Here is a 17,983-nt window from a genome sequence, read left to right on the forward strand (position 1 = left end):
GATTGTTTTTGGATGGATGTCCAATGTTAATGTTTTAATGGCTATGTCATATAATGTGAAAATTAATTGTATAGATGCTTTAATTAATACAGTGAAAGACCAGTTTAAAAAAGCAGATTTCAATCATTGTAAATTATTACTCATTGGAGTGTCTGCTTATCATCATCATTGTCATTGTCGTCATCATCATCATCATTATATAATTCACATCATATGTATGTATATCATCTACGATTGTCTTACCTTCTAATTAAACATATTCAGTCTTTATTGTCACTCTGCTATCATTCAACCCATTTGTATGTGTTTTAAACCACAAACCACTATTGTTTTAAATGAATTCTCCAGTTTTCAAATATATTTAAAGATTAATGGTGTTAATTAAGCCAAGGCGTGTACCAGTGCAAGATTACAGTTTCTTTTGTGACTCAGGTTGCACCCAAAACTTCACGTATAGAAGAAATAACATTTGCAGAGTACACATGGATGCGCTATATTTACTTTCATAACCCCTCTATCTAGTGACAGTTCAAAAAAAAAAAAAAATCACCTTAAACTTCATCACATCGGTGATGAGAATAGATTATTTTGTTGGACCTCAGACATTGAAGATTTAAAATGTTAATTTGAGTTTTAACTAATGTTTTTTTTCTTATCAGCAAAGAAACACATTCACTGCTATTATTTCTGGGGAAGTTAATGCTGGGGAAAACGCAGGAAAAACAGTTTCACAGCTTGATAACAGAAGTCGTTTTGAATTATGTCATTGTCATTATTTTATTTTTTTTTGCAAGCGAAGGGGGAAATTGGTTAAAAGTGTGTGAGTGTGGTTCAAGCATGTTATTCTGAGGGGGGTCACCTGGTCATTATCACGAGCGTTCACGGCGCCCCGCCCCTGTGACGTCAAAACAGACGCTCAGTTTATCCTCCTGACTGACGAAATGTGGTGCTTGCGGTAAATACGCGGAACAAGCCAGTAGCTTCTTCTTCTAAACCTGGCATTTCACAGTTTGCTATTGTCACGACTTCAGTCATGCAATTAAAAGGTGCAAAGTCGACTTTGTTTCCGTGTTAGCCGAGCTGCGGCGTTGAGGCTAGTTAGCTTGTGAGCACTTATGTTAGCTCCGCCGTGATGCGTTTAGAGGTCTTCCGTGGTGTCTTCTGCCTAACATCTGACTGAGAGCAAATTGCGAGATGGAAGGCTGCAATGAGGAGGACTCGCTGGAAGCACCTGAGTTGCCTCTGGAGGTCAGGCAACTTTATTTAGAGACATGCCTACACGCTACCAAACACAGGTCCCGTGGACGTTTGGTGTACATCAACTTTATATTGTAGCCGGTTGACAAAAAATATTTTTTTCCCAGACTCTGAAGACTGAAAAGAAAAACAAGGCAGTCAGTGACGACGTAATTCTAACGAGTGTTTAAAAATTCCGACACAAATTGAACGTCACACCTTGTAGAATAAGGCTTATATTCTTCAATTTTGTATCAATTTGGCATCTAATTGCATCTTTTGCAATATCCTAATTCTATTTTCCTTGTAATATTTTTTAATATCACCAAGATTTTCTTTTATGAACAGTTTTGTCTCATAAAATTACAGTTTTGATCCTTGTAGAAGAAAACGGTTGCTCTATCATCTTAGTCTTTCTTCATGTATTACTATTTTAACTTTTAGAATTCTATTTCTTCCTTCTGTCTCATTGATTTTATTCATGTCGAATTATTTCTTTCTGATATTTTTCAGCGTGACTCTCATACTAAATTTAACAGGCACTGTTTATGCTCACTGCTTCACTAAACATTACCAATGCAATGTGCTTCTTTTTAGATTGTAGTCTACATCCTGACCTTCCTGCAAACTACTGATAGAAAGGAAGCATCGCTAGTTTGCCGTAGCTGGTACATTGCCAGCCAGGACTTGTGTTTTCAGGTCATTTGTGTGCCTCATCACTTTTATTGAATTGCACAAATTTACACAAATATTGGAGTTGTCAAGCAAAGAGTTGTACATGCAAACCAAATCTTTTGTATGTGTCTTTTTGTGTGTAGAGGAATGTCACATTTTGCTTTCCAGCTTCAGCCTCATCCCTGGAGCTGGTCAGGAGTCTTGGACAACGCTCACGCTGCAGCCTGATCATCAAACAACTCGATGGGTTCAGCTTGTCCAGGTCGTTGCTGCAGGAGGTTTGAGGGGGTTTTATCATCACAATCATCTAAAACGGGAAACCCTGAATTTTCATAGATGTCACTTCCAGAATGTGTCTCCGTGTTCGGTCTCTCATGTGTCGCCTCACCTCTCTCTCCCATCAGGTGGGCACAAGTGTTGGCTCCAAGTTGGAAAGTTTAGCACTACCTGGCAGCAGTGTCACCGAGGCCTCCTTGTTGGCTCTCCTCCCTCGTCTCACTTCACTCCGCAGGCTCGACCTAAGAGGCCTGGACAGCCTTTTCATGTCCGGAGCGTTCCTCTCCAGGAAGGAACACAGACAGCAGGTTAAATCTAATACCACTAAAACCACGAAAACAAACTTCTAGATATCATTATTGCAATATGTTTTATAGAAGTCAGACATAAAGTCAGCACTTTAGAGTTGATATAGATCTCCTGATATTTATCTTGGTTCAGTTGTTGGTCTTCCACCAAATCCAAAATCAGTTTTTCCACTGGGTTCCAGATTAAGTCGGCCCTGTGCGGCCTTGAGGAACTGGACCTGTCCGACCTGCGCTACCTCTCCGACCTCACCTTCAATCGCCTGACGGGCTGCACACCTGGCCTCCGTCGCCTCTCGCTGGCTGGCTGCCACATCGCTTTTGAGTTTGACCCCTACAGTGGCTGCCCGGTGGGAACTGTTGAGATTTCCTCCGCACTCCTCTCACTCAGGAACCTGCGCAAGTTGCTAACGGAGCAGAGCGCCACCCTTGTTGCTCTGGACCTCAGCAGAACCTCGGTCACCCCCGAGTCCCTTCGCACTATTGCCCAGGTTAGAAAACAAAGTACAGGAATATATGCGTCCATTCTGTGTAATCTTGGCTCGAGCACTACCATTAGGTCTGCGTTATATGATTTGTGGTACAGATTGAAGGTTTGACTTTGGAGGAGCTGTGTCTGCAAAGTTGCAAAGAGCTGACAGACTACTCGGTGGAGGTTCTGGTGAAGCACCAGCCGGGCCTCCAGAAAGTGGACATCAGCTGCTGCACCGAGCTGACCAGCAGGGCCGTGGTGGCCGTAGCGCGAGGCCTGAACTCCCTTACACAGCTCTCTCTGTCACGCGACTGGAAGATCACTGAAACAGGTATCCATGTCATCATATGGTTATTTTAAAGACTCCATGTTAGACACGGTATGTTTGACAATAAAACCAAGACCAAAGTGAAGTATTGTAAATGTTTCACGTTTCCAGTTTGGCATTTTCACAATAATATGTTTGCGTGGACTTTTTTACTTTATATATCCAATGTTGGAAGTTTAGTGATGGTGGTCATGCGATCTGCAGGCTTGGCCGAGCTGGTATCCATCCCATCACTGCGGAATCTGGATCTATCCGAGTGTCTCCACGTCGGCGGTGCGGAGATGGTGAAAGGCTTGTCACGATGCCTCTCTGAGCAAGCGCAGCTGGAGAAGCTCAACCTTCGGAGCTGCACTTACATGCAGGTCCGTTGTGGTACAGTTTGTGTTCACGATGGCAGTTTCCCCCTCTAGCTCTGCCACTGCTGAGTATACACTGCAGAAAGTCCATGGACAATAAAACTGAACGTTTGTCTTTTGTTAGGATGAGGCGGTTTTCAGCCTCACGCAGCTTCTAGGCAGCACGCTACGTGAACTGGACCTGACCTCGTGCGTCAACGTGACCGACTTGTCGGTGCGCGCCATTGCCACCTACCTGCAGGGCCTTCTGGTGCTGCGTCTGGGCTGGTGTAAAGAGGTGACGGACTGGGGTCTGCTCGGGATGGTGGAGACCAGCGCCTGTGAGCTCGACGAGGAGAAGGTGAGCGGTGCAGATGGAGAGCTCCTTTGTTGCTTGTCTCTCTTTTTTTTTTTTTTTTTTTAATATCTTGTATATTTTCATAATTCTATCATTTCATTTAAAAAAAAATCAGCCCCAATGATTTGATAACAATTTCTTAATGTTGCCAGTAAAGTCAGATTTCCCCTGGACAGGAGGACAAGGGCCCCAGGTTCACACGCACCTTCGGCAATATGGGCTTTTTCAAGCCTCCGCGTTTGCCCTTCGAGGAGCGACCCAAGTTGGTAACGCCCGATGACCTGAAGCATTTCAAACAGCAAGCGGGAGTGTCACTGTTGGCGCTCAGCAGGCTGCGGGAGCTCAATTTGTCCGCCTGCTGCAAACTCACCGACAGCAGCATCACACAGGTCTTCTACATTGTTCGCTTTAGCACCTGAAAATAAAATAATCGGCAGTTCAAGAGTGAGTCCGATTTTCAGGGACATGCGTTGTACTTCAGAGATAAACTCATTGTGTCTTCCACGTGTAGGTTGTGCGCTTCCCCGAACTCCAACATCTCTCTCTCTCCTCGATGACTGACATCACGGACGCCAGCTTGTCAGCTGTGGCCCGACACTGCCGCGCCCTCACCAGCCTGGAGCTCAGCCGCTGTGTGCGTATAAGCGACCGCGGCGTGGAGCAGGCGGTGCCGCACCTCCACAGGTTGCAGCATCTCTACCTCTCCGGTTGCAATAACATCACAGATAAGTAAGTCCGTCCTTTACAAAGCCTGTTTTTGTCCAAAATTGCTTTACGTCAAACCGATTCCGTCGCACAAATAGGGTTGGGGGCCGCTGGTTTCCTTGAAGCCTTTTCAATCCGATTTGACGTTTGGATATTTCCAGGTCTCTGTTCCTGCTGGCTCAGCACTGTAAGCGACTTAAAACACTGGACGTGTCAAAGTGCAACAAGATCTCGGGAACAATGGTAGACCACCTTCTATCACAGCTGCACTTTTTGGAAAATATCTATTACAAACTACCTTGTGGTACTGACTTTTCACTCTGATTTAAATGTTCTGGATGACTTTTCGTCAGACAAATCTGCTGACCAAAACTGTTAAGAAGTATTGAGGTTTATAACATCCACATTTGACTAAATGAACAGTTGAGAAGAACGGCATTCAAGCTATCCCCACACTTGTTTTCGTACTTAAGTCTTCCAGTAGCATGAAGAATTCATTCCATGTTAAACCAATGTGGAATAAACCTGTAAAAGCAATTTCCCCTATTTAATAAGTAACATGTCACTATGTTTGCATCTAAGCAAAACATAATATTAAAATGGATGCACATTAGATGAAGAGATAACTGAAAGGGCAGATTGAACATTTGAAGGTGCTTATGAAGTGCTTTTTATTTATGTAGATAAAAAAAAAAATGTTGACTTTCTTTTTGCACTTAGATGAAGCCAAATGTAATTTTTAATAAAACTCTGGAAAAGATTAGCTTAGTATTAAATTGCATTTATTTATGTATTTAAGACATTATTTGCAAAGTACAAACACAAAGATGAGTGTAAAGGTGTAACAGGGAACAAAGTGGCTAGAATCTTCCTACTCCTACATTAGTTTCTGTAATATAATTTCATCTAAAATATAATTTGGTAGAAATCACTTTTTATGGAACTTCCTGTTCTAATTAGTCAGTTACTGTTGTTGGTGTTGATCGTCAACAGTGTTGAATTGTGTTGGTGAACTCTTAAACTGTACAATGCACCAGAACTGACTCGTATATCAAATGTTTTTATAAATAAAACACTGTCAGAAAAATCACATTGCTTACAAACTTTCAGAACCAAAACATTCATGTTTTATCACAAAAATACACATTTATTTGCATGATTCTTGAAAAGATTTTATATGCTTCACGGGAAGTGATTTGGACACAGTAGAGTACCTACTTATTTATTTATGCTGAGCATTGCCTAAGACTTGATTATGATTATTTTGATCAAATGTACCGCATGTTGTAGCAAAACAGGCGAACTGGATTTACATCTTGTTAAAATGGAAAAAAGATTTGATTTTCTTTAAGGGACAGAAAATGTAAAAGCCTATAATGGCTCACAGATACCCAATATTACAAACAGGGGGCCCATAATTATCCCCGAAAAAACAACAGTATTTAAAAAATGTATTGTACATTTCCTTTAGTGGTTCTTCTGTACTGTATAAAAAGATTTAAGAGCCAGTTTTCACTTTTCCACAAAACAAGTATGATTTTCATTCATTTTGTTAAGTCTATGATTCTTTGGAACAGATTAATGAACCAAAAGTGAAATTGCACTTCAAATTGTGAGGTTCAATCAAGCAAGTGGATGTTCAAAATGAGCACAGCAACAGCACATTTACAACAAACGTGTAAGTCAGAGCCTCACACACACACACAACATACTTTTCTATCACACAAAAACACACACACTGCATATTTACACAAGCACCCATCTGAGCGCTTCGATTTCCTCTATTGCTCAGTTTGACTGAAGTCATAGCAGAAGTTGTAGTTGCTCGGCGCTTTGGGGACCACGGGCGCGTTCTCTGGGATGGGGATGTTCTCCAAATCTAGTAGGCGGAGCTTAATCTCCATGGACAGGAGGATGTCCAACTCGCTGCGCATGGATTCGCTGCTCATGTCCCTGCCCAAGAGGACGCTCAGTCCATCTGTCCACAGGCAGAACTGGAACAGACAGACATACAGTCTATTAGTGGACATCTTATGATGATGTGGATCTTAATGAGTTGGTCTTACATCAGTCCTTGAGGGGGCGACGAAGTTGAGGCTGTACTCCTCCACATCGTAGGTGATGCTAAACGCCAGGTCTAGCACTTCCTGTGTGCAACACACACAGAACAGTGAGACCTCGTGCACACTACTGCAAGTGTTTGCCAACCTTTAGTCAGCCAAGGCACACAATTTACAAATATAACAAAAAGTATTGTAGTTTATTTTTCCCCATCAAGTTGTGCATGTATAGTCATGGAAAAAGTATTGAAATGATTTATCTTGGCCTTACATTTTATATCTCAATGGCCTAGCATTTGAACAGGGGTGTGTAGACTTTTTATTTCCGGCGACGTAACGACGAGGAAGCTCACCTTGTTCTGTTTGCCTTTATTGTCCTTCATGTGAGGACACTCTTTGCCTACCAGCAGATTTTTTATGTCTGCCACTGGGACTGAACAACAAGCACAAGTCATCAGTATCTTATTGCTCAATCACTTTGCCAGTCTTCCACACAACTCACTCTTCTCTTGCAGTGTTTCGATGGGCGGAGCGTCCGAGTCTTCCTCCACGTCGCCGTAGTGCAGCATTTTGTGATTGGGCGACAGACGACAGTACCACAGTTTGTCTGTTGGCGACAGCCAATGATATGAATATTTGCAAGATCTTGAGTGATTATGTCTCACTCACCTTGTCTGCGTCGGCTGCTGATCTTTCTAAACATGGTCCCCTGACAAAGCCTGTTGAGTCTTTGCTGGCGGATTAACTCAAGCAGCTCTGGCTTCAGACGTTCCTTCAGTTCACTGCAAAGACACACACACAGATAGGTATGTTTCTAATTGGGTATGCTTTAAGTATAGTATTCGAAAAATCTTTGATTTTATTTCCTCCTTTTGTGAAGTTGCACCATGCTCGTCATTCCACTCACAGTACGGGCGGAGCCAGCGTCTCTTCCTGGTGCAGTCGCTCCGTCTGGCGCAGTTTGAGGATCTCGCTGTAGTTGAGCGCGTTCACTTTGTTCTTGAAGAGCTCCAGTGAGGTCGGCTTGGTGGACAACGTGCGTGTGATCTGCTCCCTCACCACCTGCATCACCTATTTACAATCCAAGTAACAAAAAGCTCGTTATTTCATCGAAATTTAGACTTTTTTTTTTACATTGGAGGCAAGGTTCCATTTTTAAAACAGTAATGAATGAATACAAACAGTGCTATACTTTTGATGTAAGGTCACAAGTTAACAGCCAGCTAGTTGACTTCCCCCATAGCAATTTCCCCAAACAGCTGCCAATCAATGCCTTTTATTAACCTACTTCACAACCACTGGCCACGCATAATTAGAATAATCAATAACCCAATACTCAGTGATTCAATTCTAAATAAATTTCTTTGTCACAATTAGCTGACAGCCATTAACATTCAAAGTGTCATTTTATTAACAGCATCTTGGTTACAATCTAAAAAGGCCAGTTATGCGTGCTCAGCGAAAGACTTCTTATTATTCTGGAACCATCCAGTATATAGGTGAGCACCTACTTGCATTTAACATGCAGGTTTTAAATAGAGACGGCTTGATATTGTATATGGATGAGCTGGCCAACTTTGTTGTGCTTCACTCTGCTGACCTACCGCATTCCTGTTCACGTCCAATTGAACTGATTGTTAATGATCATTCACTAAAGCAGATCGTGCACAATTTATTAACATTGCATATTCAAAGAAGAAGCTTTGGAATTGCAGTTTGCCCGTCTGGCAGCAGTATATTGTATACGCAGTGACCCAAATAACCTCACCATGTCACATTTAACGCACACAATCAGGTTTTAAATTTGTATCACCTATATACAGACTGTAACTGTTAGTTTAAAAAAACAAAACAAAACAATACAGATCCTTCTTACCTCCATTGTTACTCTTAAACTAGCAACTATTCCAATTCCAAACTTCAATGTGTGTGGAGACAGGCCGTCCGTGATCCTCTACATGACTCCAGCAGAGTCGCTTAGGCCTGCTTGGGTGGCTATTTTGTAAACACACACCCTGATACTCTCCAAACACATGCGAGCGTCCACCCCCCCTCACAAGCATGCAACCCTGTTGGCCAATTGGAGTCATGACTGGCAGCTATCTCTCTTTCCTTAAAACATCTTCAACATGTGCTCCAATGTTCTAACACGTGTCATAAATGTTACAGTAGAGGAGGGATAGAATTCTGCATGCAACAGCTTTAAATATAATCATTTGTTACAAGTTTTATTATCTGATATCACGGCCTATTTTTACTGCTTTTGATTCACATGAACAACTGCATCCAGTATATTGTATACATATTATGTTATTCTTGTTATTGCTTCAATGCATGAAATTAAGTATTTATTGACATATTTTATTTTTACTGGAGAATGGATTGATGGATAAAATGCTGCTGCCTATTTTTGCAGCATTTTTCTCCACACTTGCATATATCACATATACTATTATGCAATATTCTGTATGCACCTTATGTTTTTATTGCTGGTGTTTACGTGCAGTACAAAAAGCTGACAATGAAAGCAGCATGTTTTTTTTTTTCCACACACGTTGCTGACTATTTTTATTGTTCAAATTCAATCTAGAATATACTAGTATTCATAAAAGCATTCATATCCCTGTATATATATATAGACTACTTATTGCACAGTTGCAACATCCACTAATGTTGCTCATTCTGCTTGAACCTATTGCTAGATAATTTTGCATTCTTGGATTATTAGGTCCACCTTTTTTCCACTTTTCTGCAATTAATCCAGTTACCCTCATTGCCAGACACACGTAAGCACACGTCACATTTTATCAAGGAAATAATGAGTACTAAATTGGAGAGTTGCAATATGCCAGCACCAGCAATGGTGTTTTTCTCTAATTTGTGTCCTGCCCTCTCATATTATGTTTCCAGTGTTTGACATTCCCTCCCTTGTTGTGTAATTACTGCTGATGCTCAGATGCTTTGTTTTCTTCATTTCCTTCTCCCTCTGTTGCTGCCACCCTCCACGCTTCCCTTTGTCCACCTAATGCCCCTTTGTGTTTGCCCCAAAGCCCCCTGCGTTGAGAGCTGTGAGCAAAAACAAAAAGCCAGACCTGCAGCCTTGTGGCCCGCTCCTAAAAAGGTGAAAGGGTCATTGAGTTTTATGGCCGTCTTGGGAACACTTGGTGGGAACAGGGCGGCTGTAGATGATGTAGAAATGGAGATGAGAACAAAAGCGCAGCCGCTTTGCCTTGGAGGATGATTTGAAAAGACAGATGACCAATATTTCATGTAGACAAGCCCCCGCTGCTTGAAACTTGCTACCAACCTTCACCATTGTCAAAGCATGACAAAGGGCTTGTAAGGTCCATTTGAGTGAGTGAGTGAAGGAGAGCATAAAAAGAGAGTTGCACATATGTATCAAGGTTCTAATTTTCATTTTTGGTGAGAACGATCTGATATGTGTGAAAATTTTAATACCAAAACCAGACACTGCCCTTATTTACAAAAGATAAGAGTGTCAACAGCTGACATCTATGGACTCTCAACTATCAAGTGCACCTTGTCAAAGTCCTCCTGTGTGGCTCTCATCTCCTTCCAGGTCTTGTTAAGCAGCTGGATGCATACACAGAAAAGCTCCTCCAATAGCCGGTCCTGACTGAAGAAGATGGGGTGGTAGTCTGAGCCCGTCTCTGAGGCTGCAAGAACAAAAACATTGGTGGACCGTTGGTCACTATCATCATTTCTTCACAGCGAAAGCTAAGCAGGAGTGCTGGCAAACTCACGGGCTTCCCCTATACGAAGGATTTCGCACAAGATGAGTGTGAGCTGAATGCTGCTCCGAGCAAAAGGACACTCGTGCTTGTCCTCCCTGCTGCTGTTCTCCAGAACAAACTGACAGAGGGATGTCGTATGATTTCATGTCAGGCCACAAAGTCAAACTAATACTTGACGACCACAAAAAATGTGATGGGAAACAAAATCATACTCACCCTGCTGTAAGCGTCAGGATTGCGTGCAGCAAAATAGAACATGGTGTCCAAAGCTAAAAGACCTGGAGGCGTTCTCACCAAGTCCTGACCAGGATTACTATTGTTCTGGATAGGTATTACATAAAAAAATATATTAGAGTGATCAGGAGAGGACCACTTTCGCATTTCAGGGCTGCCACTTACAGAGAAGCCCAACTTCTTGAACTCTTTGGCGCAAAGTGAACGTCTCCTCTCGTGACTCAGACTGTTCTCGCTCTCCGTTTCGAAGGCGGCCTGCCGCAGACCGTGAAGGATGTCTCTTTGTTCCTAAATAACAGATGCAAACTTACATATTTCAAACAAGGTGAGAGGAAGACAACTGATTTTGAGAAAATGTCGTGTTTATATTCATGATAGATTGTAATGTTCATGGTCAACCATGCATAAGTCATAGTGACCTTAAACACTCACAATCTAGTAACCATATAACATTTCCATAAATCCATTAAATAACAATAATAAACAACGTGTAAGACTTCAATTCCTAAATGGTACATATTTTTGTGGTACTTCCTATATTTTAGTTGAAAGTCTCCACTTCAGCTACATCCATCACGGTGGTGTATAAAATACAAATGGAAAACCAGTGTCATAATCCATAATACTTTTTCTTTGAATCTATATGTGGTGTCCATGGGACTCACCTGGCTGTAACAGTCCAGTGGTGTCCTCATTCGTGGGTCAAGATGATTCAAAGTCACTGACTGTAGGACATAGAGGTAGTGGGCCATTTCATCCTGAACTGAACTTGAACTGTGGATGATGTTCTGGAACAACAAGTCATTTTCACAATGATTTTACTTTTCACAATGTAAGAGTAATACGGGAATTTGGAATTTATCTGATTAAATATTGCATATATACAGGACAATCATCAAGAGTATTTGTGTCGCCGTCATGACAATTTGAATCAAATATACACATACGTAAATATATACACAAATATATATTGATGTGCTTTCAAAAGAAATTGTAATCGTACATATGTACAACTGAGTCTTGTATTCTTACGAGGCTGTGCAAATAAGTGGACGCCATTTGTCACCTGAAAAAGCTGAACTGACTTTAAGGACCAAGAACGCCCAATAGAGGTTAAAATATGTCAGAAAATATTCAAAGTTTTCAAAATGATCAGTATGGGGACTTTAGAATGATTGTATTAAAGAGCCTGTTACTGAATGTCAACATTTTTCCAGATTGTGACGATTATCAAATTTTACCTTGTAAATGTACTGACGGAGGTTCTTCTTATTCAGATATGCAAACATTTCCTGGAAAACAAAAGTACAGAAAGAAAACGTTGTTGTATTAACAGGTTTCTAACACTGGGAGGCGATAGTGAGATAGAAACCTAAAAATGTACTCGACATGATCAATCTGTGATCTCTGTGATCTAAACCTCTTCTGGAATATGAAGGGTTGAACTGTGTGTGCGAGTGTGTGTGTGTGTGTGTGTGTGTGTGTGTGTGTGTGTGTGTGTGTGTGTGTGTGTGTGTGTGTGTGTGTGTGTGTGTGTGTGTGTGTGTGTGTGTGTGCGTGCGTATAACAAAAGCAAGTTGGAGAGAATAGGAGACAGGCAGTTGAATGAGCAAAGTGTTACCGCACACACAGAGAGAAGCCGAGAAGGAGCAGAGGCAGTGAAAGACTCGCCTGTCTACAGGAAATGTAAGATGAGCCGTCACACTAAGAGGTGCTGGCGCAGCTAACTACAATGCCTGCTAGATTGTGATTCTGAGAGACAATAGCAGTCTCCCTGGTGAAAGTTGCACACGTTACAAATGCTGAGAAGAACCAAATCAGCACCTGTCTGTCTGCGTCCCCAGCTGTCTGCAACAGAGCCATAAGTAGAGCCATAGCTTTGGTCTGAATCTGCTGATTAGTCCTGGTAGAAGAAACACACAAAGTGACGTTTCACATTTATAACCAGAAAAGGTCATATTGGATAGACAAAAAGGTTTGCCCTCACAAGCAGAGACATGAAGAGAAGTGTCAGGTTACTCACATCTGGAGGTGTGCAATGAGCCTTTCCATGGTCACTACTTGTTTGACTTGCATGAAGAGGCTGTGGCTGCTGAGGACCATGCTCTCCAGGATGTCCAAGCACACCTGCTGGATGGACGCGTCGGCCACCTTGGCGTTGACGAAGCAGGCGATCTGAATGGACAAATTGGTTAAAACAACAAACAGGAGCAAATGGAACACATAGGGAAGCTAAACCGCGGCACCTTCTCAACGAAGATTGACGAGAGGTTTTCCCAGGATACGATGCCGTGATCCATTAGCTCCATAAAGGCTGTTAGTGTGTGGGTCATGATCAGAGCACTCCTGAAACATGGATACAAGGAAAAGGAGTACATGTAAATAAAAAATGAACAAGCACAATTGACTCACTAATAAGTCATGTTGCACCATATCAAATTTATACAGTAACATTTAAAACAGGCATTTCATATAAGCCAGTGTATATGCTTTGAACTTTAATGTGAACTGACTCGCTGGAGTCTTCCACTATCTTGACCAGTAAGAGGTGTCCATCCCGGCTGATGAACTCCTGCGCAAACGTCACGTCCGTGGAAACGCTGGCGAGTTGCTTCAACGAATCGCAGCGCACTCCCAGGTCCATACTTTGGATGCCCTTAAACAAGTCTTCCGCACAGCGGCCCTACATTCCAAAATTAAAAAAAAAAAAAAACTCACTGAGTAAAAATGTTCTCACAGTATGCTCTGCAATTTTCAGGCTTCCATCCACAATATGTGGAGTAGTAATAGAGAGGAGCATGAGTACAGACTCACCGGGGCCTTGGTTAGACGCAGAATGCAGCCGTTCTTAATGTCCAGACGGTTCTAAAAACAACACCCACAAACAAAAACTTTGGTGAAACACAAAAGCACACTTTGGCTACGAACTAACAATGTGAATCCAACATAAAAGCCCACGCACAGCTCACTCACCTACATGAAGGAGCACCAAACTGTTTGAACATATGGACAAACATCTTCACTTTACCAGAGACTACATTACAGGAAATGCTTTCCAAAAGATTTAGAGTGTTGGAATGTGGATATGTTTTGTTTGGGGACTATTTTTCCAGAAGAACTTGTCTTTCTCTGTTGTCGTTCATCTTAAACATGTTTGATGGGGCCGGTCAATTTATTCCACGATATACTTAGCCAAGCACACATTTATGGAAATGACTGTGTGTATTGGAAAACAGTCATGCTGCAACAAAAGAGTCTTCCTCCAAAATTCTTCCAGTCGAAAGCAGAAACTTTAGCAAATTGTCATGAGATTTAAGTTTAAAACCAACATCAAATAAAATGATTGTAATATCTTGCAGTACTAGTTCATATAGTAAAGTCATAAAGTAAGGATGATGTACCCTTCAACATCTTATTTTAACGCAAATGAATGTCTAAGGCCTGACTCAGAGTCCATCATTGGACTACTCACTCACCGATTCGGTGATGTACGTCTGCACTCCGTCGGCATACTGAAGCGCATAGTTTTCATGACCTGGGAGATTCCAGCTACACGTGCAGAACACACACACACACACACACACGCTTGTGATTAGAATGTACTGAAAATGCTAATAAAATACAGGAAAAGAGATGCTTCATGGACAGACTTACCCATCACAGACCTCCTTTATAACAGCGGATAGGGGCTTCTTCTACTCAGAGACAAGAAAATGGCTGACAGTCACATCCTGTACTATAGATCAAATATATGCTAAATTCCATTAGCGTTGAACCTGCTACGACAATAAAAATGCACGTCTCGCTCATATAGTAGCAGGCAGCACGGCGTTGTCTGCTACCAATTGCGCCCAAAGTGACTTGTGTGCATGTAAACACAAGTCAGACTTCTACCATGTCTGACACTCAAGCTATCCTGTTATTAGTGGCCAGAAGTGCGGTCAAGCAGTCAAAACGTTGTCAGAGTGTGCGGTACGCCCCGTGGCTGCTCTGTTATTAGTGGCAGCGACCATGCGCCGACCGGTCACATATGGAGAGAGAGAGACAGCATGGTCCTTAGGAGAAGTTTGACTGATCGGGTCCTGGTCACGTATTGGAAAGTACGAACACCCGTAATGAAAATTGACACTTATCGATGCACCAATAATAGATAATCCCCCAAAACTTTTTATACCCAGAGCTGTGATATTATATTACCTGGTCTAGTCGTATGAGCTGGGGGTAGGCCCCTGGCATCTGGATGGCAATCTTCACAATGTCTTTTTGCTGCGGCATTTTGGCACCTCTGGACACCACCACGCTGACTGTTAGAAAAAAACATCACATGAAACAAAGCGCAGAGAGGGACACGTGACCTGCACAATTTTTCATCTGACCAAAGATTGACAATTTATTCACGAGTACCCCAAGACAGGGGGGGAAAAAAGGCACATAATGATCAGGCCCACACTCAAATCCGTGACCTCTGAGGCTTTGCCATACAAGCTGGAAGCTGTTCAAGCGAGGAACTAACGTCATTTCTGCTTTCTAAATGTGTGATGGCCAGTTTTCCAAAGACTGTTAAAACGGTTTACAGTAAGAATATGCATTAAGTTCATTCCTAGTTGTGACATTGTGTCAATGCATTCTTATTCCTATTCTGGCAAATAATTGAAGAGTGTTAACCTGTCACAGAAAAACATGTCTGCAGTGTCTCAAAAGAGCTTGATTGATGTAAGTGGAAAAAGCCAAAATATTAGGGGGGGGGGTAGCTAGAATGTGCTGATTTTATTACATTTATGAGATTTGCCTGCACATTCGGCAATAAGTCACGTGGTGGCAAAGCAAGATGCCATACCAGCGCAAGGCCATTGGGACACCATTAATGTTGAAAAAAAAAATACAATGGCCAAATGGGTTAAACTGAAAGCAACCATGCTCAGCTCGTTTCTCTCAAAGAAAAAAGCCCCGTTACTTCTCGAATGACTCATAGAGCTTCAAGCAACTATCATTTTCGATACAAACCGGTAGTATGTTCCTCTTTCATCATGCATTGGCGGTGTACGGCGTAAAAGTAACCAAGCTTTCAACTGTTTGTGCATACGCTGTGTGGACTTAGTCACACTCTCACGATACACACTTCCTCCTCAACCTTCAGACAGCACACCCCGCGGGAACAGAAGAAGCAGTTGTTCCCTCTGACAACAGCCCCCACGCTCCACAACTCCCTTATCCTTCACTCTCAGTACATCCAATGCAAATTCTTCTACATGCTCATGAGGTCACGGCGACTCAGAGGAGTTCAAACTTGTGTCTGCTTGTGTTAAGAGTGATGAATGGACCCCGCCCTGTGCTCGATCTCTGGGATAGTTCACATACCACGACACGACTCCCTTCTGGAAAAGAAAGCTCCCTCAGTTTATTGCAGCTTCTGTCAAAACAAACCCCAGGTCTTTGCCGGGTTCACTTCACTTATCCTGAGGCAACTTCTGAAATAGCCCTTAATAATCGCTTTAGTTTAATCAATTGCAGCATGTTTGTTTTGGATCACATTGACTGTGTAGTGAGGACAACCTGGGTGTTGAGAAACTTAAATGTGCAGTCGCAACAAAAGGTCAGCTCACGGCAATAAAACTCCTGCCATAATCCGGAAGAGATTTTATAAGAATGTGAGATTCTTCTGGAGCAATTTATGAGTGTGAGTCATCTCAAAAAGGGGAAAACTGGGGCTATTCTATCAAAGTAGCAATGTAAAAAGTGGTCACCGTCTTGATGGTATTTTCTAAAAAAACAAAAAATACAAAAACACAACATGGAATCAGCAATTGAAATGCCCCTAAAATCATAAATAAACTCACCCAAAAAATATTGTTCCTGGATTAACATAGCACCAACTACTCCATCAGATGATGAAGCACACTTGGCCTGCCTGTCCTTACATGTTCATGCAAGTGCCTGCCTTCGGCCCAGGATAAACTAATGCTTGACTGCAAATTCAGCGAACGTTACTGGTGTGGAGCATTTATTTTATTTTGGTCACATTTGAGTGCTGATAAAAAAAAACTAAAAAAAAAACTATTGAGAGCATTTTGGAAAACAAATCATAGCCATTGTCAAATCTTTCATCATACTGTAAAGAAAGCCTGAGTATTATTTAAAGATTAAATAGTCTTATTTCAAGAAAAATATTATATAGGTCATCAAGGGATTATACAGGTTTTGTGGCTAATTTGTAGCAGCATCACCTGACACCAGATTAGATTTTAGGACAGCTCGTATGTAACCTACTCTGGGGGGCATTAAATGTGAAATGACATGTTCAGCATCTGTCAGTGATTGTGTGTTCATCCATGGCCAGTTGTCTTTGTTAAACCCAATGCCACAAGTAATTCCTTTTAGACCTTTTGTTTGCTTATGGACAAGTGTGTCTTGAAGCCCCCCAACCCATCACCTCCATGTGTACTGTGTAAAGAGGAGGGGGACTCTCATCTGCCCAAGAGTGTAATCTGACAGGCTACCGCCACACACAAACACAACTAAAAAATCGGAATGCAAAATAATGTCACATGTGAAGTAAACAGATAATACTATGACGCAGACAGAGAACACTTAATCCAGAAGCGGTAGTTGTTTATTACATGTGTTATTACCCATCTGTAGCAGCCAGCTTCAGTCAACTCAAAAGTGTCTTTTCCCGTGTCCGTTATTTTTTTTTTTTGAGGAAAAAAAAACGAAAAGAAAACGTCCATACATAAACGGATCGCGCGGTTAGTCATACACGTATAAAATAACCCAGTGCACAGCTTTGTTGGAGGAAGTGCAGGAAAATAAGAATAATGCGTCCTACCTGATTAGAAAATGTAAATGGTAGTGGGTTTCTCTCCCGTAGGAACAGTTGCCCTCGCAGCGAGGGACATTTGCTGCGATCTGTTCTCTCCACAGAAGAGGCAAAGTCAAGTCAGGCTTGAAAAAGTCACTACTCAAAGATAACTTGGTGAGCTGCGTATAAAACAGGTCCAAAACAACGAGATGCGATTTCTTGAATACTTGGATTAATTTAAAGTTCCGGGTTAGTTAAGTACTCGAGCAAAGATTTTCCAATAGAAAAGTTAACAGATTTTGAAGACACCGATTCCGATTGGGTAATTTCAAAATAAAGGCATCCCTCATTATATTTTGTAATGTGGATTAAAAGGGTCACGATTCGCAGTTTCACCCATTGATTTTAACATATAGCATGCAATTTGTATATATTTGGAGTCATA

General features: G+C 41.8%; 2 protein-coding genes across 2 annotated transcripts; one reads left to right on the plus strand and one right to left on the minus strand.

Annotated features, from left to right (window-relative positions):
* The first annotated feature begins 860 nt into the window (after positions 1-860).
* On the plus strand, positions 861-5,780 carry fbxl9 (F-box and leucine rich repeat protein 9). The gene is made up of 11 exons (XM_085914541.1): positions 861-1,248; positions 1,834-1,935; positions 2,055-2,189; positions 2,316-2,495; positions 2,678-2,983; positions 3,079-3,295; positions 3,497-3,654; positions 3,773-3,988; positions 4,162-4,374; positions 4,497-4,714; positions 4,852-5,780. The coding sequence occupies exons 1-11, from the start codon at positions 1,195-1,197 to the stop codon at positions 5,012-5,014; spliced, it is 1,962 nt and encodes a 653-aa protein (XP_085770667.1). The 5' UTR covers positions 861-1,194; the 3' UTR covers positions 5,015-5,780.
* On the minus strand, positions 5,479-17,795 carry elmo3 (engulfment and cell motility 3). The gene is made up of 21 exons (XM_085914540.1): positions 17,566-17,795; positions 14,937-15,043; positions 14,394-14,434; positions 14,216-14,288; positions 13,554-13,604; positions 13,253-13,422; positions 12,986-13,085; positions 12,763-12,914; positions 12,564-12,642; positions 11,981-12,031; positions 11,405-11,527; positions 10,905-11,027; positions 10,722-10,826; positions 10,515-10,623; positions 10,291-10,427; positions 7,658-7,821; positions 7,420-7,532; positions 7,253-7,357; positions 7,104-7,183; positions 6,757-6,837; positions 5,479-6,684 (listed from the first exon to the last, which is right to left on the minus strand). The coding sequence occupies exons 2-21, from the start codon at positions 15,012-15,014 to the stop codon at positions 6,472-6,474; spliced, it is 2,148 nt and encodes a 715-aa protein (XP_085770666.1). The 5' UTR covers positions 15,015-15,043; positions 17,566-17,795; the 3' UTR covers positions 5,479-6,471.
* Positions 17,796-17,983: the final 188 nt, after the last annotated feature.

The sequence above is a fragment of the Syngnathus leptorhynchus genome, chromosome 6, assembly GCF_054491065.1.
Source record: "Syngnathus leptorhynchus isolate UIUO chromosome 6, UIUO_Slep, whole genome shotgun sequence".
NCBI lineage: Eukaryota > Metazoa > Chordata > Actinopteri > Syngnathiformes > Syngnathidae > Syngnathus > Syngnathus leptorhynchus.